We start from the raw sequence: 25,610 nt of genomic DNA, 5'->3' as shown, positions 1-25,610 counted from the left end.
AAGAAATAAATATTTTATTACGAAATCTCTTCCCTTTTGGATAAAGATAACTATTATTGTCCGAAATAAATACATACATATATGTCGAAATAAATTATTTGTTTGATATAAATAGTGTTTAAAAATAAAAGCGAGAAGGAGAGCACTCGTTGTCAGTGCGGCAGGAGCGTAACTACGTACATATTATATAGTTTTTGTTGTATGAAAAGATACTATTTAGTATTAATTATTTTCAACCTAATATAAGCTAAAAAAGTAAAATAAAATACAGATAATTGTAGAAGCTTGAAATAAACGCCAAGTCTCTTCTATAACATCTATTAATTAACTATTAATATTTGTTATAATATCTTTTATGTTATTTTAAATATGTTGGTATAACTTATTTTCAATTTTAGTTATTAATAATAAGTATTAGTAATTGATAAATTATTTGATAGATTTTACCGAATCTATAACGCATAGATGTAATATGGATATGTATTGTTAAATTAGTATTCTCCTGTAAAAAATGAAGAATTGAAGAAAAATAAGATGGAACTTTGAATTGTAAGGTAAGTGGTAAAATCGAAGATTACTTAAATGCACACACTATTTATTTTGAATGCATAATCGTACGGTTAACATACCTGGTTTCGCATCATTCTGGTTGATCAAAATCTTGCACCGGATATAAATCATGAGTTCGACCTCGCTTTTTAATCGGATATTTGGGGGATTAGAATCAACTATAATATAAATGTGAAGATATTCTTTACGATGTACACACAACAAACGTTCAATTACTCTTGCTTCTTTCCGACTCCTTACACGAATATAAATAATACCGACTTAAAAACTATGCTTTTTTACGCTCTCCGTTTTTTTGTTTTATTTATTCGCCTATAGAAATTACGTCTAAGAAACTGTGGTTTAAAATCTCTGCGAGACTCTTGATTGCTAACGAGATTTTTTTCTTTAACGATACCATTCTCGTCTATTTTTTCTTTTTCATTATTGTTGTTTTTCCGCAAAAATAATTATTCCGCGAATTTTATTCTACAACTTTTTCCTCTTAAGTTTTCAAACAAATTCTTTTCTTCTTTGAATTGTTCGCTGCTCTGATTCGGATATGAATTATTTTTTCTTTAATTTATGTTATGATAAGTAAAATTGTGGCCTCGTAGTCGGAGAAAATAACGACGCTTGGAATTAAACTTGGTTTACATCGAAGAATGATAAATATTTATGCACAATGTTTTCTTGTAAGAAAATACATACGTCAGATGTTAGGAAAGATTTTTTTTTAAATTTTGGAATCAAAAAATACAACATAATTACAAACAACAAAAATAGTAGTCATTATATATTAAACTTGATCGAAGTATTAAGATTTATAATTATAGAGTAAATTTTGGAATTTACGAATTATCAAATTTTCAAATCTTCTGTTTCATGAATTTTTGAATTTTTAATATTTAAAATCTTTAAATTTTCAATTTTCCAAAATTTCAGGTTTTTAAATTATCAAATTGTTGAATTTCCAAGTTTTCGAGTTTACAGACTTCACACTTCCAAACTTTCAGGTTTCTGAACTTTCAATTTTTTTTTTCATACTTTTCACTTGAATTTTCAAAAAGATAAAAAAAATAGAATGTTATGTAATAATTGAGGAAGGGCATCTTAACTAGTGATAATAAATATACCTCTACATAAATAAACAAAACTTTCCTAACATCGTCTGTATTATACATAGCGCTAACAAAAATCGAAAAATAAATATTAAGATTCAAACGTGATACATGTCTAATAATGTTTAACCTCCGATTTTTCTGATTTATTCGTATGACTGTGTTATATTGCCACTCATAACAAAACATTTTAAACATCCAGTTCTGACCGAATGTCTCAAAGACTTTTTCTAGATAGATAAGTTGTTCGATTTCTGCTGGTCGATAATAAGGTATTACACCAATATACCTTGGCTATCTATAATTACTTAATTATCATCGAAACGAAAACACTTCGTTACGTAAATCCCGCTAACAACATATTGAAAAATTTCGGTACCTAGTAGGTTCACTACAAAGAAATTTCATCTATGATGTCATCATGGACTACCATAGGTGTTGGCGAATTTGACGCCATTTTCACTCATTGATAAAAGCTTTTTGTAATCGTAACTCGCGATACAAACAAGAGATTTCTTTTATTTAAGAAAAAAATTGCACACTTCCTGAGAGCTATTTTATTTATTATATTAGAGACCAAAGGAATTTCCTAGTCAAGAATTTTTATCTTTTTATCTTGCAGTTGCTTTTAAGGTTCATATAGAAACATTTGAAAATTAGGAAACATGTTTCAACGTTAAAAACTTATATGGGGGTTCAGATGAAACACTGGTAAAGTAAATTGATGGTAAAGTGAGAATCCACGTATACAATCGAATACCTTGATTAACTCGAACCTCCATAGTTTGGAAACCTTTATAAGACTACAATTTTTGTATATGTTCTCTTTCGCTACTGTGAAAAGTTCTAAAAATCGAAATATAAACTTATTTTACTTCGAATTATTTGTTACGCGTTTGACTGTTATTTTACCTCTATAACTCGAATTAGAAGAAGCCCAATCTCTGTCACGAGTCGAATTTTACTTCTATATCGATAGGTAATATATGTATACATATACGTACGTATCTATGTCTTACAATGAAAAATCGTATTTTAATCTGCACTCGCCATGATTCTGATTCTTGCATCATATGCGTGCCCATCACATACAATCTATATAACATAAACTGCCATTTATTTTTTTAAACAAATAATAGATCTCTAAAAGTTGAATGTGTTCTTCTTCGAGCTTTTATAATTTGGACAATATTAATCCTTAACACTTTGACTGCCACGTTGGTCATATATGACCAGCCACGGTTTCTTCTGTAACGCCACGGTGGTCATTGATGACCGGAGCGCTTGAACTTCTTACAATTGTAAAAATTGTATGAAAATAGACAGTTAGGGCATTTTGAATATAACCGATAAATAAAAGATACTTTGAAATAAAAAGTGGCCCATTGAACAATTAAACATTTTTAATAGAATATCAACAAAAAAAAAAAAAAAAAAAAATGAGAACAAATCTTGTATCTAACGGTGCACTGTGTTTGCATCTATATCTTTGAGGTGTAATCTACGAATATTATTATAGACACAGCCTAAAAAATAATCGTAAATGCTGCTTTATAATCATATATATAATCGAAGTTAGAAGTGTGCACATACATACACAGAATGAGCAAATACTGTTTACTAATATCTTCTACATGTTCCAACTAGATTACAATAAGTATTACGTGGACCGAAACTGTTTGACTTCGTCGTGTCGGAAAGCACCGTGATTGACCCGAAGGTTGATCGATTTGATAGATAGAGCACCGAGAACTTGACTTTTGATATTTTTCGATATTCTAAGCGACTTTGTTCGTCAGGGCTTTCAATGTATACAATATGAATTTTGAACTGAGACTGACTGCCCTAGGATAAATTCCTTGTCCTCTCGGGGAGACGACTCCCACCGCGCTCGGATCACGCCACCGCTCGCGCCGATGATCACGGGTGCCGACTTCTTTGTGAAATTAAAGAACGGACCGAAATTGACGTTTCTGGAACTCGCGGCCGGGCGGCAACCATGCGCTCGTCGATACATTGTATGTTTCGTCGGGAAGATGAGACGATTCATATATGACGCTGGAGGACCGCGAGAGACAGTTAGAAACACGAACCATACCAAGCCTCGCGACGTAACACCAACAATATATTCTGCACGTTTTGCTTACGACGAAATAACGAATGCGAATAGTTTGTTGAAATAAACGAAGCCTTGTTATAATATATCGCTATCAACTGTTACCAAGACGCCACGGTGGTCACTCGTGTCCACCAATAAGATAAACGGTCCATTGGGGAAGAATGTTGTCTTAAATCACTAATTACTTTGCCATTATATGCTTTGAATAATAAAAATATTCCCGTGATGTCCTGAGCAAAACGTGTGATTTCGGTGTGGCAGTCAACGTGTTAACTGATATCGTTGGGTCAGTGGTATTTTTAACAGTTTGAGTTAAGACACTTGATTTTAGAGTACTTCATTTCAATTTATATTCTGGATTTTTATATGATAAAGACCATTAGGAGGATTTATTATATAACATATAGAGAACACAAACTAATATTGAATATCCTAGAATTAAGTAATCAATTCGCAAATCTAATCTGTTGTGATCAATTATGATCCGGTGATAACGATACTATTTCAAGGTTAATCTTTGTATTTATTATGCCTCTTTTGGTGCCGTTTTCGTTTGTTAAATCTCTTTTATTAGATCAGATCAAACTTTCTTATAGATCGGACAAACTCTTCACAACTCGAAGATTTTAGGTTTTCCATTGAGATTCGAGTCATCGAGGTTTCACTGTATCAACAACTTTTTTAAATGTTTAATACAAGATCAATTGTCCCTTTAGTATTTTTTCATTTTTCAAGATATGTTAAGATATTTGAAGCTCCCGTTTTTTACCTTTTAAGTAAAGGTATATTATACATTACGAATATTAGTTTTTTTTCGAGATAGTACGGTCCAAGATAACATTTGGAAAACTGGGAGACATGGATCCTATCATTAGACTGCGGATTTCTATGGAAAGTTGGAAAATGCTCAGACACATAGAACGCACATAATATGTAAAAATATACTTTCGATATAAAATATTGAAATATTTTAATTCGATATAAAATATAAAATATAAAATATCGAATGTATAGCATTCTCTAATATTTATTAAGTAAAATAATATTATACTTATGTAGTTTTCATTTTGTAAATTATGCTCATAAAAATAGAAATTTGCATAAATATCCGCAGTCCACGCATTATAAATGAAGCTATTTATATTTTATTTTTAGAATTATGTATAACCTAAATATGTTTAAGTATTATAATTCGTATCGTTATATCATGTCCATTATTAACAAAATTCGTTTCGAAAGAGTCGACGTTTATGTGTTCATATTATATAACAAATGGGTATAAAAATTTATTAATGCTTCCAGTTCTACTATATGGCTTTAATTTCTTTCACACAAATTTTACTTTTATTCAATAAATTCATATTCCGCAAAATAATTTTGTTTAATCCAACTTCTTTGGTCTCTAGCATTAGAAAAAATACAACAGCTATATAGAAATGTAAAAGAGATCAAGAGATTACAATCGTTTACGGCATAAACATTACACTATTACCATAGCTGTTTTGATTGTTTTTATAATCAATACGTACTGATTATGTTAATTCCCGACTTGTTTTATTTTCTTCTTACAATATCGACGATACGCGAGTCTACGACTAAGAGACTTCTAAAGATGATCTTTCTGTAAGTCTGCTCGAGGCAAAAGTGTCTTGTCATCATGCTTTTAGGCGTGTACGAGCATTTTGAAATTAATATTTACCAATCGATCACTTTCTCCTCGATCGATATTCACGAAGCTCGAATTTCTTGTCTTTCGTAGATAAGTCTCCGTTCAGAAGTATCAAGACATTTTCTGGTTTAATAAATCTATCTAGATGTAATGATTGCTTTAAATTATTAACTAAATAATTATAGATGATCATGATTTCGCATGTACGACAATGATATTAAGAGTTTGCAAGAGTTACAAGGTGAATGTACTGAATTAGATAATCTTAATTAAGAATTAATGTTCCTGTGACACAACATATTCTTGAATTTCAGAATTTATAAATCTCCAAATTTTAGAATCTCCGATTTTTTAAATATTCAAATTTTGAAATTTTTGAATTTTTATGTTTTCGAAGTGATAAATAAGTCTTTGGATTTTTGAATTCTCAAACTTTCGAGTTAACAAATTTTTGAGTTTCCAAATTCTTGAATTTTCGAATTACGAACTTTCAAACTTACGAATTTTCAAAATTTTAGCATTTCTGAAATACCAACTATTAAAGTTTTCAAATTTAGCATTCCCAAATTTTTCTAAACCCTCGAATTTTCAAACTTTCAAACTTTTAAATTTCTAGATTTTCAAATCTTCAAAGTTTTTGAATTTTCAAATATATGATTTTTGTATGTATCTTGAGATTCTGTTACCTCCATCTGTTTTTCAAACTATATATTAATTCTTAAAGATTGTAGTAATAATTTCCCAATTATTTTCAAGATTAACCTCACGTTCTGTAAATATCTTAATACTTACGAACAGTGATATATTTCAAAAGATCGGATGAAAAATTACTTGAAGAAAAAGCAACTGAACATAATTTATAATTTATACTCGTTCACGTCTAATAATTTGCAAAAACTTTCATCTCGCATAAAAGAAACTTTTTGCAAAACTTGTTCTTTTTTATGTTTGATAGATCTTGTATCAGACGTGACGTTTATCATCGTCATTACTTTTTATTCTCCTTTCTCGTATATTCTTCGAACGATTTTCAAGAGATCGCCTTTGAATTTTCAAAGGCAGTCGACGATCATTGACGAAAGTTGAATCGATATTTTACTGAACGATCGCAAGAGCTGCCCTTTCATCGATTTCGAACGTCTTCTCCTTGCGTTCTCTTGTATCTAACGTTTGTAAAACTAACGTAAGTCAAAGAAGCTCAAGCCTACGGAGAGGATGTCGACACCGATGACCACCACGGTCACTGTAACCGAGGGGACCAATATTGCGCTGCCATATCTGGTGCTGGTTGACCTGGTACTGCAATCGGTACACTGACACCTGGTGATATCAGACCTGCAAGATGATTTAACGTTTATTCAATGGGTTTGTTTTATTGCTTAACACATTGCGGATCAGATATTTTATTGTTGACTACGATCAGCTATCTTTTGCATGAAATACTTCAAAATTACTTATTTATTAATCGTTAGTAGTTAAAAATCATTGCCATGTTAGATATTTATTTTCAACAAATATTTCAAAATTATATGCATTTTCAAAGTAAAGGTAATTATAATTTTTCACGTACTAAAAGTTTCTTTAAGTCTGATACTTAGCAAAACGTCCATTTCTTTTTCCATTCGTAATGCATACTATGTTGTGTTTTATGTTACTGCGGAATAACAGCTCTTGATTGATGAGGTAGAAATTGCAAGATATCTTGTCAACAACTCCTAAAGGCGCAATACAAAATGGTAAATATCTATCTCGTTATTCGTTCGCAATGTGTTAAGATTATATACGTATCGTTAGACGTACAGTTGCTCACGAAAGTATTCGCACACTTATGGAAATCTTTCACAAATGTAGTAAAACTTCGTTTATGCGAATAATTTAATGTTCTATTATTCGAACTAGGACCGAGCATAATTTCAGTTATGCAAAAATAATTATGATGAATATATTTGTAATAAACATGAATAAAACATACAAATAATTCTGTATACAAAGTAAATTCTATGGCGCGTAGTTTAACACAACGATGGAATTTTATTTACGATATTAAATAATAATTCAAGCTATAAAATGTTTTAAGATAAGAATTTTCGAAGTATATGTGCTATATCACGATGTAGTGAATTTGAAAAATAAAAATAAATAGGTATAAAAAGTAGTCGACTTTATGAGTTGAAGATAAATTGCAAAATCTTATATTTATAATTTCTCTCTTTAAGTCTAAAAAAAATTGTTAAAGTGAGACAGATGATCATAAATCGTACAATATACTCTATTGTGACATAAAGAACAACTAGATATGTATATACTCGATATATTTAAAATATATACATTTGCAATTGAAGTATATATTTGAAATGTTGAACATTTTTAACATTTTTCAGGTTTTTTAGTAAGATTTAGAACCGCAAGCGAATTTTATAGGTACATAATTTGTTAATTGTTAAACTAAGAATTGTAATACCTCATTGTTTTTTTCTCTTTAATATCATCCCTTTCAGTGATTTTAATACAATAATATCGAATCAAACTTTTCTATGTATTGTAAGGGCAAGTATTATGTAAAATTTAAACATTACGAAATTTCTATTCATTCTCTATGTGAAGATACCAGATAATAGAAGCCAATTAAACAGGAACATATAAAATCAATGATCAGTCTTTTCGTTAGTATTCTTATTTCCTAATTTTCTAATTTTTTTCTAATTTTTAATATTTAAAATTTATTTATTAATTTATTCTTATTACTTTTTATTATTTTTTTATTAATAAAACACTAGCTTGTGAAGAATGATTATTGTTAAATAAAAATATTCATAATCACGTTCAATATCATATTAATGATTAACAAGTGACCATATTCTCATCATTAACGTACGACCTTTTCTGACCTAAAATGACCTTTTACCAGAGCTCTTTAAATTTATATCTCGTACTCTGGGCATAGAAATATATTAAAGGACATTATCTAAAAAAAAGTCTGGTCACCTTGAAACCTACGAATCTTTGCGATAAAACTACTTTTATCATGCTATCATGAGCTATAGTATTTTGTATATATAGTTATGAAACTTTATAATTTAAGGCGTAAGGATCTGTGTAAAAATATTCAGTTAACATTAGAATTTCTTTAAATTGTGTTCTACCCGGAACTACTTATGGTTTTGTCCATATTTTTAAGAAACATAATAATAAAATAATAATTTAAAAAAAGATAAATACTTTGTTTTATTATAACTTAACTGCGCTTTAGTGAAGTTTTGCGAGTATACGATAGGACTATGAAGAATAAAAAATAAGTTTTTATTTACATATTATTTACATTTTACATATGTATATTTAAGGGAAGAAATGGCCACTAAAAGAATTGACCAGTACTGCTCAAAATAGCATGCATTAAAAAATTATGATAATTATTCAGAAAAGGGTACATCTCACCGATTTCGATGATTTTGAAATATTCTCGTTTCATTTTCCTATAGATATGTATAATACTGTATAATATGTCATTGTATAATATGTATATTATGTATAATAATGGCCTTTCGGCCACAGTTCCCAAGATATTCCCAAAGAGTTTCAATAAAATTTCAGTTAAATTAATTTTATGATTATATTTCATTCTGGGGTATTCTGTTGCGGTTTCGTGTAGTCTAAACTAAATTTATCTAATTCATCTATAAAAAAAACAACCATTTTTAATACTGTATAAATGAATAAAGAACAATGAATGGGTTATAGGTTGTACTAAAGTAGTAAAGTAGTTCTGACAAAGCTAGCATGAAATACTTTTCGATGAATCGATTGATATATGGAATGTCGCAGTTTATTTTAATCTTCAATTTATCAAAAATCTTAACAAATATATTTACCACCGTTGACAAATTGTTTATAGTATAAAAATATATAAAATAAATTGTTAATTAATACATATATTTCTAAACATAGACTGCTTTATAACTTGAAAATTGAAGCTGAGTGGATGTTATATGTATAGGAAAAAATTGTACAGATGTTACACTTGACAACATATTTTAAGGTCATCGAAATTGGCGAGGTGTGCCCTTTCCTGAATAGTTACCAAAATTAAATCTAGATTACTTAGATTAATACAGTGAATCATCTTTCAAGGTACCGTTTCTCTTTAAAATCCTCCAAAAATGATAAAAATCAGAAAAATCATATTATTAAACTTGAATTACCATATGGTGAAACTCTCTAATCTAAGAACCGCCCAAGCCATCCAAACTTGATTTAGAGGCTAACAGAGACAACAACATTCATACATATTCATAAGTACATATACAGGGTGATACTATTGCAGCCACGTAACGCACTTTGAACATGCTTTAAAATAAAGTGTGGTTCCTTTATATTTAATTTTTAGTTATTTTATTACACTAAAACGTCATAAATTGAAAATCGCTTTCAAACGACGTTTTATGTCTATTGTTTACATTCGGTAATCTAAACCAGTTTAAATATGTTTATACCGTTGATTGTTACAATAATCATAATCTATTTATATAGTTCCTTCTGACTGCAACTGTTTTACCCTTGAATAGGATAGTGATAAGGATTTCTAAACCTTAAATGCCAGTGAATGTAGTTTTAACTAAAAAACGTAGCTTTTCCATATAGTTGAAATTTCACACAGCCAGGCAACGTGTTAAAAATAAGATGTGTTGAAAAGTTAAGTATTATTTACTATTTCCATTTTGCAAATAAAAATATCACGTAACATGTTTCTTGAGTTTGTTTTAATGACCACTACAATGTATTAGGTTGTTCGAAAAGTTTCTTTCGTTTTATAAGGAAATAGTATTTCCGCATGTTTTCTGTTTTATATTAGTTTATTGAATTATGCACGAACATAATAATAAAAATATGACGAAATGTATCATACTTAATTCAATAAAATAATATAAAACAGAAATTGTTGGTCATCTATTATCATCTTATAAAACGAAAGAAACTTTTCGGACAACCTAATAATAAGAAACAACATATGTAGTCCCTTTTATAAATCCCGAGGCTACCTTGGTTTCGCTTTGAAAGTAAACGATCTTCAACTTATGTTATGGTAAATTTTGCTTTAAAACTTTCGTTACATTCCGTAAAAATTTCGTTACATAGCCGTAAATGGTTGAAAAATCGTGCGTCGCGTTAGACCGAATGCACTGTATAGATTGCAAATGGAGTTCTGTAACGATAAAAACAGCTTGGGTAACGCAGAAGCGAGTATAATCCATTACCGGGAGGTTGAATAGCGTGTTATCCGTGGTAGTCCATCGGCTAAAGTGCAAGCAGCGAGTGCAGTGAGTGCGGTAGACACTCACCGGTGGAGCTGGTGTTTTGATTGTACTGGTTCAGGCCCGCGGTATGGTATGGTTGAGTGGGGCTGCACGTGGGCCGTGCCCCGTATCCAAGATGAAGAGGCTCGTAACTCGGTGGGCGAGCCACACCACACGAGTATCCGTTGTCTCGTTGTTGAAGACACGCTCCGGGACTCGGTCCCACCGTCATGCCCACGGTCATGCCCATGGGGCCCATCCCACCGCTCGTTGATAACGATGACATGCTGCTGGTAGTGTGCTGGTTTTGCTGACTCCCGCCGGACATAGTGAAACTCGGCATCGACGTCATTGGGCTGACAGGTTTTACAAAAATATGTTAATTTTGGTAATACGATATCTGCTAGTATACATACTAATAATAGTTGCACTCGTGGGATATATGTAGTTGGATTAGGGAGTGTGAAATATATGTATGTATATCAATTTTAAAATATTAATATTACGATGTCTAATAATATACATATATGTATTGCATATGTATATTTATATATGTTAATTTTGATAATATAATATTCGATAATGCAATGTCTCGATTATGTTTTATATTATGATAGAAAGTCGTCCACTATGAATATATATACTAATATTTGCATTTGTCATATATGTCTGTCATTGAACCGAAAGGATTTCCAAATATATATATTTTAGTTTCAATAATGATATCGAATATGGATGTGTAGATTATATTTTTTTTTCCAAGCGGGTCGCAAAGAATTGTCGTTTTCAAAAGTGCGTTTCGGCCTATAGAAGTTTAGGAAGCTTTGTATTATTTAAATATCGAACTCTATTTGACACATTCGTAGCCGGTGACGTCTTTTCTGACGTTTCTACGTCATTTTTAACTTCTCAAGTTATCACCTACTGAAAACGTGATTTTAAGTTTTTTCAAAATCTATGTCTGGTTGAGGCTAATGTAATTCTACGAGATCTCTTTTCGTATTTACAACTAGTTATATGCAGTTTATAACGAATAGGGCTTTATTACCTCTTATTACATCTTTTTTTAGACTATTAACGACGCGACGACTAACATAGTCATAAATCAGCCATAAAGCTTCTAGCGGTTTGCAAACCATTGGATGGCCTGCAGAGTTTTAAAAAATTATTTTATATCACACTAGATGACAAATAATAGATAAAACTTTCGTCTGTTTAGCGATAAACAAACGATCAACAACTTTGAAACAGTAATCAATTTTACTATTTAGCTATGTTTAGCTATGGAGTCTTAGAAATTATTAATATTTAATTAGGCGGCGTCCAATTAAAGTTCTTACGTCAGAACCGACGCTTGGCAGCGAATGCGTTAGCAAATCATGTTAATTCTCACCTGTATGAATCAGGCATGCTTGGTATTCCTGGATAAACGGCTGTGGGCGCGAAACCATGATGTATCCTGGGTGGAGAGGGAGGTGCTTGCGGGGGTGGTTGACTAGCCAAAATACCCGAGGCTGGCGGCGGTGTTGGATGGCCAGCGCCAACTAGACTCACACCTCCGGCGTGCTGTTGCTGTTGTTGCTGCTGCTGCGACTGTTGTTGTTGTTGCTGTTGCTGTTGTGACTGCTGGTGTTGCGGGTTGTCCCTCCGTTGCGTGCGCAATTTCTCTTCGCGCCGCCACTTCGCCCGCCGATTCGAAAACCACACCTGAGTTAGTGAACGAGAAGACAGACGAAGATACAGGTCAATCGCTAGGCTACAGGTTCCGCTTAATTTCGGTCGTCCGGAGTATTTTTTTTACTGTTTTATATTTTTTTGCGCGATATTCTAAAGATGACGCGAACTCGATAGTAGGGAATTGGCAAATTGGAAATTTGGGATATGTACAGTGCATTCTTTGGGATTTACCGTGGCTACAAAAAATATTCACATATATCCTTATTTTCCAATGAAGCGTTATTTTATCAGGTTCTGCGTTTCAATCTCATAGTATCAAATATTTGTCACATGAAAGTACTCCTAAATCATACGAAATCTAATATACTTGGATTTAATTATTTGATGCAAATACTATAATAAATACTACATATATGTGAATTTTATGTTACGTAGATTCATGCCTCTTGGAAGTGTGTTTGATGATAAATTATTAAGTTATTAGAAAATGGAGAATTACAGGTGATTCTGTATAGATTTTTGTAACATATTGTTACAAGAATTTAATAGTCACAATGTGCAACGTCAAAGCTAATGTGTATCATTGTAAAAATTGGCGAAATGACCGCTTTTTCGATATTTAATAATTTAATTTCTATCGATATTTGGAATATTGACTAAATACAGAAAGCGGTCAGACGTTTTTTGAACTTCGTACAAAGTGGATATTTCGAAACAATTGCCCCAAAAATATTTCATATTGCACACGAAGTATATTCTTTCAATCGATCGCTGCGAATATCTCCAAAAACATTCGTGATACCGAAAAATGTTTTAAACAAAAGTTAAATGATTCTGATGTGGACATAATTTAATGTCAGTAGTAGTTCTTGCGACATAACTTTATTTTTTTAAATGAAACCATATATCTTTTAATACATTAGAGGAGAAATATATATGTGTCGGGTTCTCATTATGATTAGAGTTAGGGGCGTGTAATGAATCTTCATTGGAACTAGCTATCGTTGTTATACAATCGAGGTAATGTTGATTAGCACAAGTGTGAGTATCACAGAATGGACAAGTAACCGCGGTGATTAGACACTAATGACAATTGTCTTAGGTTCGATAACGAATCCGCGGTCAACGGGATAGCATAATGTACTTTCCACCAAAGTCTAAGTCTGACTCTTTGTTAGAAACGTGAAGTATCCACAGATCGCAAAAGTCGTTGTTTTACTCACTGATGAGATCGCACGAGAGAATGTGTTTTCCGTCGCGGTGATGCTGCAGAGGAAAACTATGATGGAGTGTGTCTAAGGACACGAGATCATCGGATTCGTCGAGGAAAACCTTCGCTCGGAAAGTGAGGGAAATGGACGTTGCTGTTAATTGGTTAATTTCTATGTTGGTGGTTAGAGAAAGATGCTAGTCGCCCTTGAGAGAAAGTTGCTAGCGGGAAACGTCGTTCGTGAGAAAAGCAGATTTCCCGTACCTTCTCGTAGTGGAGTTAAGGACTGTTAGAATAAAGACTGTTTGTGCGTTTGAAAAACCTTAGTTAACTAAATCCTAAGATTTATAGCGGGTCCTCAGGCTAGCTGAACATGTCCTGTGGAGATGCATCGACATCTGGTAATCATCGTGCCCGAAGAATAGGGTCTGCGTGTGACGAGCAACGGAGCAGAGACCATTGGAATGTTTACTGTCAAGTGTCTCTACAATTATTTCTTTTTAAGGAGAGCTATACAATTATTCTATACCTTTATTAGGTAAAACGTTCATCCCGTGACCGCGGCTACGTTCGGCGACTAGTTGTCGCCTCGAGCCTAAGCTCATTATCTCAGTCTCGGACAATTATATTTGGGTTAATTTATAGACTATAGTATTAGGAATTTTCCAAAGAATTCCAAAGGGGAGACCAGGTGTTCTTTCATCTCTGACATATATTGTAAAAACTAATAGTTTTTCGACATAAATAGATAAATTACTTTTTAGAAAGAATACCAAGATAGATCGATTGATGTATTAAAAAATGTATGGTTTCATTAAAATAAATAAAGTTGATCTGTATGTTTCTACCTACAGAAATACTATTTCACATTATGTCTCCCTCGAAACCATTCAATTTTTGTTTGCAATATTTTCCGATGTCATGAATAATTTCAGAGATATTCGGAGGGATCGATTTAAATGAGACAGTTTGTAATTATACAGTAATAATGTAAACAAATAAACGTGATTGAGGAAGAAAGCCGATTCCGCAACAGCCTATTAGATGTAGGACTTCTGTGCTTATAGTCTTACAGCCTGCAAATTGAAATACATTAGGAATTTTAACATATTAGTAGTGCCGATATTTAATTTTTAATATGGTATTATAAAATATATTCACCGCTTCGTTTTTTATATAAGTTACAAAACAATTATGAATATTATGGTAGTCGAAATTAGTTTTGCTTCCTAAAAGTGAAAATATGTAAGTAGGTATGTTTTGTTTATAAAAGCATAATATTCTTTCCTTTATATAATAGTAGTATAGCAAAATGATTATCACAAGAAATATAAATATATAGCGATTATTCAGTAATTATATTAGTTGTCAAACAAGTAAATCACTAATGTAGGATTCGTCAGAGACTATAAGGATAATGTTTTTAGATGAAAAAACCTATTATTTTCAATGAGGTATTAAGGATATACTAAACCAATAAATACGATTGGTATCAGTTTTTCTACGTTTGCAATTACTAAAATCATGCAAGTGTTTATTCTTTTTAATTTTGTTTAAAATTTATCGCAAACTGAAAAATTATATAAACAATGGGATTTACAAAAGAAGCCGGACAAATTTTCATTTGAATTTTGTTTCCTACTTATAAACTAATATGTTGTGTCTGCGTGTACGATTAGGTATACATGCTGTGTAATAAAGTAACTATACAATAACTATATTATACTTAGTATTTTAAAGGTTTAATAGTAAGGGATGAAGAATTCGTTGCTTCATTAAAAGAAATTCTTTATATTATAATGATAGGCGATTCACCTTTGATTTGAAGACGAATAATAAAAAACAAAAGTGTTAGAAAAAAAATTATTATAATCAATTATACTTGAAAACTTATTTAATATACTGTAACTCCCATTAATATTCGGGCATTTATTAGCTTATTATTTCTTATTTAGAAAAAATATGTACATTAGATAAAATATATGTTTCTATTAACTGCAATATTTGTTTTAATATATTAAAAAATAGATAACTAGTTAATTATTAGAAATAGATATTTATAATAATAATGTTCTGCAAATCGTGGTGCCTGAACATTAATGCGGGTCACTGTATGTAGTTAGAGAATATATATATGTAGTCACCTGTATTCGAGCTTCCGGTAGACCAATCTTTCCAGCGAGTCTCTCCCTGGCGAAAACGTCTGGATAATGCGTTCTCTCAAATTCCTTCTCAAGAGCATCGATTTGCTCGTTACTGAAGCTTGTACGATTCCTTTGAAGCTTCCTTTTTAAGCGAAGACGCGCCTGATCGTCGTCCGTGCCTCCGGATACACTTCCGGCGTTGCTGTTGTCACCTCCACTGTTCGTTTCGTCCGAATGTGCACCACCCTCCAGTTCTGCAACTATAAAATAAGTTAACAACTTATACTTATGAGTTAACTTTTAACATTTATTATACATTTAAGATGGCTGTTTATGCGGTATATTAATCTTTTACTAAATGTATATACGTTTACAGCAAATGTCTTGCAATTTCTATATATGTACATTTTCAGATTGGTTGAGAAACCAGTATAATCATGACAATCGTGTCTCATTACAGTTCTAAATGTTTTACGTAACACGTACAATATACATGTATATAAATGTTTTTTATGGTATGTGAATACTGTTGATATTGTATTGGGCGGTTAGAAAAGTTTGTTTTGTTACGAATTCCTATCAAATATTAAAATGTTCATTTTATAATTATGATTTTAAGTTGGGTTAGTGATATACATATTATGTTCTTTCATTTTTCAATAAGTTATCGATCTATCTGTTATTTTATTAACAGATATACCTAGTTTAATATTCAGATTACCTGTATAAAAGCGTTTTCCTGAAATCCTGAATAAAAGGGACAATTAAGATAATATAAATTAAACAATTAGACATGAAAAGAGATATTCAGATAAAGTAAATGTGTTTCTATATCTAACGGGATAATTAACAGAAGAGAGGAATTTATGAATTAACAATATACGATATCAAAGTTTTGAGATTAACTCACAATTGTTAATAATTGAAAATATCCAGATGGTAAGAAGAAATTAATGTATCAATTAATTATTCATATTATAGTTCCCTGTTAAAATATGTACGTAGAGGTTTATTATAATAATTTATTGGTTTATAATTATTGGTATGTTTTTTAAAGGTTATCCGCATAAAGTGTTTCATTTCAAGCCGAATACATATAAATTATATAAAAGCACAAATGAGACAGCAAACGAATTATGGAGTTATTCACTGATGTAAAATAATTGGAACTAATGGTGTTCATTTCGAATAAAATTTTATATCCATTGATTCTTGTGTAATTGTAATTTCATTTTTCATGACATGTTTTTCGAAAAGGATTAAAAAATTAAAAAATTTCAATCAAAAACTCGTTAAACTTAACTTAAAAATACCTATAACTTTACCTTCAAACATGAATCATACCAATAATTTATATAATTAATTGATTTAAAATAGATTTCCACAGAAAATTAAGTTCTATGTTGAATTGAGAAATTTAAAAATAAAATTCATCGCTATTTGTCTCACACTACAAAGAAAGTTTACGGAATAAAATATACCAATAAAATAATATTTACTATATACCATATATTATGAATTATAAATATATTTACTATATATAACGATACAGTAGATTATGTAATACTACTACTAATTTATAATAATCTGATAATACTTCCAATCTAGTTTCTATGTAGTTATATTTCTCCCTATCAAAATTTTCTCCTCCCCTGGCAAAAAAATAATCGCGAATCACGCAAAATCCTCTCTAAATTGATCCCCAAACTCTATCGATCCCATACAACGTCGCGAGTTTTTACTGACCCTCTCCCTCTTCGTTCCTTCTTTTTCGAGGGTCGTCGACAGAGGCCTTCGTCAGTTTTCTTATATAAATATCCACGTGCGTGCACGGTCTCGTGCATGTATACGTGCATGTAGAAACGCGAGGGGGAGGATTCGAGGGAAAGGAGGCGTTGCTGGGCGAACCTTATCGTCGGTTTCTGGGTGAGTGCGTCGAGGCGTCACTGGGTTTTGGCTCGACGACGAGAACTGCCTGGGGGTTGCACTGGGGGGAGGGTGGGGGAGCTGGTGGAATGGCTGGCTAGGGAAAGAGGGACGCACGATAAGACGCCGAGCGTCCCGACGCCAGTGTCCCTGTTCTCCCTTGCACGATACGCCTCTGTCATCCGTGCAAAGTGCCATCTTCTCTCTCTCTCTCTCTCTCTGTCTGTCTCTGTCTTCTTCTTCTTCCCTTTGCTCTTCCAGTTCTGCTATTCTTTTTGCTTCCCCTTTTTATCTCTGGCTTCTATCTTTCACCTTCTTGCTTTAATTTTCACCTTCGTCGTAGTCTCTTCTTTGTTTCACTTCTTGGGACGATAATCTTCACTTTCGAGTCTTTGCTTTGGAGTCTTCGACGCGTTAATGGAAACCTGATAACAACTTCTCGATAGGGTCGAGCTACCCGTTTCTGTCGAGCCTTGTCGCTTCTTTTCCGACACTTACTGTCTGAGTTAGGTCTTTCTTCGCTTATTTTGGGAGTCTGCTGTATCGTTTTGTACCGTGGATTAGGCAGATGCTAATTCATTGTTGACGCGTTAATACATTTTATCTTAGAATTAATAATAAATACTGTACTAAATACGTCTATTGGAAGATCCTATTCTACATTCTACTTTAACATGAAATTTTTAACTTATTAGTTACTACATATAATCATAAAAAATGACTATGTGATATCATATATAAAGTTGATGAATTGGTTAAAGTCGGAATTTTAGCAACTGTTTTATGTTGTACCAGATTAAAAGCACTTTTAGTTAGTATGATTATGAAGACCATATAGGAAAGATATGGTAAAGATATAGTAAATTTGAGTGCTATGCTTGAAATATTAAATTCTATTTTTATTTTAAATTTACCATTGAATAAATTGTATTTAATTGAATTTAATAAATACAATTTTATTTATTTTACGTATTTAACATAATTTATTTTATAAATAAAAAGGTTACAAAATTTAAAATACAGTTTTTTACTGATTTCTCATACTTAAACTAAAACACATTAACAAACTTGTTATCTTTCAAAATCATCAAACGAAACGTTCATTTCTTCTTTACCTTATTAAATTAATCTATTAAATATTATAACGAATACTATACGATAAATATTTTATATATTTTTGCCCATTACGTGCATTTTATATATTCCTGCAGCTTTAAATTTCCTATAAATACAAAAAAATCTACAGTTTAGTGATGTATTACCATTTGCCTAAGAAGGACGATGATTTTCATAATGATATCGTCGAGGAAGTGAGAGAACTCGAGAGATAATCCGTAGTCTCCCCTTTCATGGATGCGGTTAAGGTTCATCGTGGAAGCTGGCAGGGAGCCACGTTTCTAGTACTAAACTTCTCGTGGAATCGGAGGGCTGTTACACCAAGTTTCCACTACAGGATGTAGAATCCAGAACAATGTGGAACTTCCTCTTCCTCTTGCTTCTTTCGTCTTCCATCCTTCGCTCGTTGTCTGTAGCTTCCGCCTCCGGTTAGTTCTACTTTTCGCCCGTCGTTCTCCCTTCTCTCCTCTCTCCTCTTCTCTTCGTCGTTTTTTCCACCTCTCACAGTTTACACTTCGTTTGCCCTAGTTTTTCTCGTTTTTGTTCCACTGATTGTTTCTTTCGATTTTTCTACGCTCTTTTCTCTTTTTTCAGGCTATTTTGCGTTTACTTTTGCGAATTTTAAGTTTCGTTTCGTTGGTCTTATTCTTCTTTTTTTAATGTATGGTCGTTTTGGTAAGATTGCTTTTTAAAGTAAGTTTTTATTATTGATGTATTTAATAGAGATTGTTGTATTTTAGTTTATACATATTATTTTTCATTAAGCGTCGATGCAAATTCCGATTATTATTTCCTTTTATTGGAAGTATTTAACAAAAACTTGCACTTATTCTACATTTAATAGTGAACAGAATGTATGAAGAAAAGAAACACTACATATATCAAACTAAAAAAAGAAAGAAAAAGAGGAAAATATATTTATAAAAAATTAATGAACAATTTGCGTACATAAAAGAAAGCGGAAAATTCAAACATCCTACAACATTTTAAATATTAATACAAATTACTATTATTTTCCCTTCAAATGTTAATATAAATTACTATTTGTCGCTGATGTCCAATTATTATTGATAGTGCAAAGTAAATATAAAAGCTGAAAACAATCGAAGTTGAAGCAATGTGAAAAATTAACATTCAAAGTTAGTTTTAGTGAAAACAATCTCGAAATAAATCACTCTTCTAAGATGAATTTGAACATATTTCAAAGTAAAACGTTCTAAGCTTCTTTTCCGTGTAGATATATTTATTACATTTGTAATATATAAATAAATTATACTACATAATTTTAGCGACTATTATTAATTAATAAAAATCAATTTTAAAATTATATTGACTTTAGATGTTTTGTTTGTTAGTCTCGAAAATTTTTTTTCCAATTACTTAAGTCAATCAACATCGAGATACTATATTACGTTAACATTAAGCTTTCGAAACACCTTATATACACATATCTATATACATACATATACATATTCATTATTATAGCAAATTTGAGTTATATATAATACAAATAATTTAACACAAATTCAATAGAAATAAATTTTTGTTATTTTTCATCTTTTTCGATTAATAATTTAAAACTCATTAAGTATATATACATGTATAATAATTTAACATCTAAAGTCTATTTGAAAATATCAGTATATGTATAACATATTTAAAATATTATCAATGAGGTATTATAATCTTGAATGTGTTAATTTACTTTCATAAAGTTTTGTGTTAATATTAATATTTGTGAATTTTCAAAAATAATATGTACATAGTATTAAAATTAATAGAATGCTGATGCTTTAGCAGAAACGTGAAAATGAAGTCGGCCATCGCGCTTGAGCGAGCTTGAACTCGGGTTGGTGGATAATACGTTGAACGACGATATGAGAGATTTGGTTGGGGCGAAAGACCAAGGACGAGAGTAAGAGTAAGAGAAACTGAATAGCTAGAAGGGATTCCCCTCCAACGATACATTCTCCTCTCGCTTCCAACATCTGTTGCGATCCTTTCGTTTTTTCCCGACATCTCTTGCGAAATTACAAAAGACTGATCCTTTTATGATAGAAAGTATCTCACTTGGTATGAAACGATTACGAAAAGTGGAAAAATGTAATTTTATACTTTGTACATTTACATTTTTATGTATTTAACCCTTCTAGCTCAAATATAATGCCATAAATTTTACATTTTAAACTTTATCATCTGTAACATAATTATTTTTTGTATTATCTAAAGAATATATTTTTCATATGTAGTGGTCCAATTTTCAAGTATCTTTCTAATGTATTTGTATTTTTACATCATTTAACATTATTTTTATACTATTTAAATTTAAGTACATATTATTTTAATATCTGTTGCTTATGATTAAACAATCGATATTATGTATTTGTTATATCTGATACTAAAAATACAAGAAATCTCGAGGGTCAAGAAATAATTTTATCCATTTCAAACGAAAGGTGTTCAACCTTGATTATTGCTCTTCGTGTACCTATGATCGTCGATTTTTCAACAGCTGATCGATTTTTGATTGAAACAATGCTACTTTGATCGCTCTTATGTAACAATAACTATAGTTTCAACGGTACGTAACTCACTCGTGACCAATTGTTATATTTAAATCGGATCAATGTGTGGGATCTTGATGGTTGAACGGGAGGTCTTTTTCATTATGGAATTGATCGATGGTCAATGATTGGTAAAGTGGCAAACGCTATTTGGAAGTGGCGCGGTTGTTTCGTCGAAACGTTTTTGATACGCTTGGGTTAGTCTTGTGTTGTTTGGCTTCTTTGTTGGGTAATTGTTGCTGTTTAAGCGTGGTTAAGCAATGAGAAGTGGGTTTCTGCGAACTTTCGGATGCAGGTTTCATGTATTTGTGAATTTTATGGGTTTTAAAATAGTATCTAAAAGATAGGATATAAATAATGTTAAACAGTGTAAAAACACAAATAGGTAGAAAAATACTTGAAAAGAAAGGCACTGTATTAAAAAATATTTAGGTAGAACTAAAAATCGAAATATAAAAGAAGAATGGTATGTCTGAAACGAAATAAAAATTGATTTCGATAATGCCCAATCTTGCCAGAAATGCTTTCTTTTTGTCTTCTAAATTCTGGAGAGTCTCTCGAAGAAACAGAAAGGCACGCGTACGGTACCATATAAAACTTCAATCTCAGACCATAGAGAAAAATAGTTCCTTTGTTGTTACACCCTTCCATCCAGCTCTTCTGATGATCGTTCACGCATTTCCAATCTTCTCGAGGACTTCTCGTGTTACGAGAAATAATAAACTGTACACTAGCCACGAGTGGCATATTCGTGGTTGCCATTGTAGCAGCCGTGGTTCGTTCGAGTACGATAGAAAAATTCCAGGGGCGAAGTGGCGACGTTTAGCTAAGTGCACCGACGACCATTATCGGCGTTAATAATGCCGTTCGCCACTCGTGTGCTCGCGGCCATTACCCAGCCAGCTTTTTCTTTTCACCGATGCTGCTCTGGACTGGCTGCGTGACTTTATAGCTCGAGTTTCTCGATTCTCGAGTTAGGGACGATGTTTTAACGGTCTCGCGAACGAGACCGTAGAAATCTACAGCTTTACGAGCTCTCATTATTCTTCAGACTTCTCCTCCGCCGCATACACGCAAATTGTCGACTCTATGCTTTCGTAAAGATGTTTGACTATTTTGAGGATTTCTCTGCGAGAATTGGGAATGTTGGCATATAAAATTGTATTCTTGTTGGTATTATACAGATACAGGTTGCTTACGCAATTGGGATGGCTTATAATATTGAATTTGTTAAACGATAGAAAAATGTTGTTAAGAGGAAAGTTATAGCAGTGTCTATTTTCTTCATACTTCATTTTCTTTATACGCATCAAAATTGCACGAAAGATTCAATTGAAATCTTTTTTTAAATACTTTATTAAAGATATTCTGCCTTCACATAGTTTCTTTATGTTTTTCTTTAAAAATTAATAACAGTAGATACGCACTAATAATATTAATGTAATTAACGCAATGATAGTAATTTTTGATAGTAATTCTATTAATATTTGTCACAAAATTAGGTTTGTCAGAGATTGGACGTAATTTTCGGGAATACTATCATAGAAACACTATCAAACACTCAACTTTTCAAGGAATCCGAATCTAACATTTTTAGGTTGGAAATTGTCGACTAACGGTTTCGTAAAGATAATCTGTAGACAAAATTTCATTTATTGCCAAGGAGAAAAGAGTTAACAAAAGTAGTATTTTGTATTAACACTACATACGTAGTCGGATATTGCCAGTGTCAAATGAAGGAAGAAGTATTTATAAACTGATATTTGTATGCGCTCCGCATACCTACCAACAATGTACGAAATAGTATTTTTATCGTATTTTATGTCTTACGATAACAATGAATAAATAAAAAATTCCATGGAATTAACAGAAACTGATATTTCTTACACTCTTAAAATAAGCTTATCTGTGTAAATAGTTGAAATATCACACTATATATCGTCGAAGGGGTAACAAGGGGCACGGGGGCCAGATGCATCGTTCCCTGCGCATCGAATGTTCGAATAGCTACCAATGATACAGATGTTAGCAGGATTATTCTGCGATGTTCATCGAAGCGAAGCCGAAGTCACCAGCCTCGGGCCCGAAAATTCAGCAAAAACAGCCAGGGTATTAAGGGTCGGCTAATAACGCGTAATACCAACCACGTCCCTTCCTGCTCGCACATTTTTATTACCCCTCTACCTTTTCCCCTTCTTTTTCTCTTCTCTACACGTTTTTGGCATTCGGTAGCCAACCCCGTAGTCTCGACACGCCATAGGTGAATCCTGTGTCGAGGGGTGGTATCCGCCAGGGAAAATAAAAAAAGATTACGCACATTGGGCCACTCGTTCCAGCATGACACCTCGTACCCCCCGACGCGTTACGTCGCGATTATCATTTTGAAATCGACTAGAAAAGCCAGTCAGTGACAATAGCCGGCCATGATGCGTTAGTAACGGCCATTCACCGACCGGACCAGCGAAAGAATGGAACGGATGGATAGAGGGGAGGGGGAGGTTACATCAAGGGAAGGTTTCTAGACGGAGAGAGAATGAGAGGGATGATAGTTAAACGATATATTCTCGAATGGGAAACCAGTACAAAACGGTATAGGTACGTAAGGTTTTAGATGCATAATTTTATAATGTATAAAACAAATTGTGTAACTACAATTATAATTGTTAAATACATTCACGGTGAACATAAAATAAAAGTAGAATTAAAAAGTTCAAACATAGCTCTCAAATCGACGATAAACAAAATCTTTACATATACGATAAAATTTACTATATCATATCTACATGACATTCATGATCGTATTTTATTTATAATTAATAATCGTATTTTTTATAGTTAAAATTACTCTTATATTGTTGCATCGTTATATTTAACATAAAACAGTTAATAAAATTTCAGTTCTAATCGATAGTTCGTCAATTCTACGTATAATGGCTCATAAAAATATTTGAATAGCTATTGTAAAAATCTTTCACGAATATATTATATTTCTTAATATATTTTTGAGATTTGATTAGCGTCGCGAAGAAACACTGTTGGAATACAACGATATTACACGCATAGGCACAAATACTCTTACACAAACACCTACACAGGCATTTGAACAGGACACTTACACAGGTCATACTCATTACTGTATAGAGAGTAGAGTTCAAAATATTTAAGGGATCATGGGTCACTACTTACGTCTAGTTTGAGAGTAACTGGCCAACAATCAACAATTCTTGCATACGTTGTTAATTATACCATATCACTCGCTTATATACATTTGATTCTGTAGTTCTGTTTAATAAATTTCACTGAATATTATTTTAACATAAACATTGTGTCTTCCACAGATTATTAATCTTAACTTTAAGATTAAATTTTAACCAACACGAATATCATATGATTATGTTGGTAAAGTTTGAAACTAATCTGAATATTTTTATAGAGCTTACAACAAGTCGAGGCCGTTGTCTTTCTAGAATTATGAAGTTATGAAAATAAATGATAAATAGCTTTATCTTGTTATACGGTTTTGTAGTGACTATTTAATCTAGTTTTGCTTGGCACGCTTCAAAAACCAAATTTTAATGTAAAAATGGAAAGACTCGACAAACGCAGCTGTAAAATGATTGCATCAATTAATTTTCACTATTTCCATTTTCTTGGTGACATAAGTTTATTAATAGTAAATGACTTAAATCTCTACAAATTTTCATTCTGTACATTACAATAATATTTTCAAACACTATCCAATATGTGATTTAAAGCTTTACGAATTTTTATAATAAACATCACAATATTATTTTTACCCCCAAACAAATACCACCAAACTAAAACCTAGCTAATCCAACTTTCTCAAACAACTATAATAATATACTTCGACCCCCTTAGACATTACAAGACAACATTAAGAAGACAACCAACCTCATAAGTAACGTCACGACATTTAAGGCATTAATATACTCAGTACAGTAATTGTTCGAACGAATTCCAACCCCTAATCCAAGGGGTACGTTTTCACCGCCAGTGTTTCCAACTCGAAACTTCTCTACGCGCATATATTCGGCATTAAGGACTGAGAATCCAATAAATTTGTCCGTGGGATTAGGCATTAGACCGAAGCGGATTATACGTTGGATTCCTATCCGGCGCCCGCGGGACGATAGCGATCAACCCTCGCTCTGTCACTCTTTCCGTCTCTCTCTCTTTAAGCTTCCTATAACTAGCGATGGGCTC

General features: G+C 32.0%; 1 protein-coding gene across 4 annotated transcripts in view; it reads right to left on the bottom strand.

Annotated features, from left to right (window-relative positions):
- Positions 1-573: 573 nt before the first annotated feature.
- Positions 574-25,610, bottom strand: part of LOC139989779 (paired box protein Pax-6) — a 150,917-nt gene continuing 125,880 nt past the window's right edge. For 2 of the 4 annotated variants that reach the window (XM_072008383.1, XM_072008382.1), the window contains exons 7-10: positions 15,781-16,040; positions 12,143-12,456; positions 10,795-11,105; positions 574-6,793 (exon numbers count right to left, since the gene is read on the bottom strand). In XM_072008383.1, coding sequence (XP_071864484.1) covers positions 6,699-6,793; positions 10,795-11,105; positions 12,143-12,456; positions 15,781-16,040 — 980 coding nt within the window. In that variant the 3' untranslated portion in view covers positions 574-6,698. Of the gene's footprint in view, positions 6,794-10,710; positions 11,106-12,142; positions 12,457-15,780; positions 16,041-25,610 lie in introns of all 4 variants that reach the window. The other 2 variants (XM_072008385.1, XM_072008384.1) reach the window with 2 other exon arrangements.

This window comes from Bombus fervidus, chromosome 8, assembly GCF_041682495.2.
Source record: "Bombus fervidus isolate BK054 chromosome 8, iyBomFerv1, whole genome shotgun sequence".
In the NCBI taxonomy this organism is placed as follows: domain Eukaryota; kingdom Metazoa; phylum Arthropoda; class Insecta; order Hymenoptera; family Apidae; genus Bombus; species Bombus fervidus.
The sequence above is the reverse complement of the archived record's forward strand: the minus strand, read 5'-3'. Positions and strand labels throughout refer to the sequence as shown.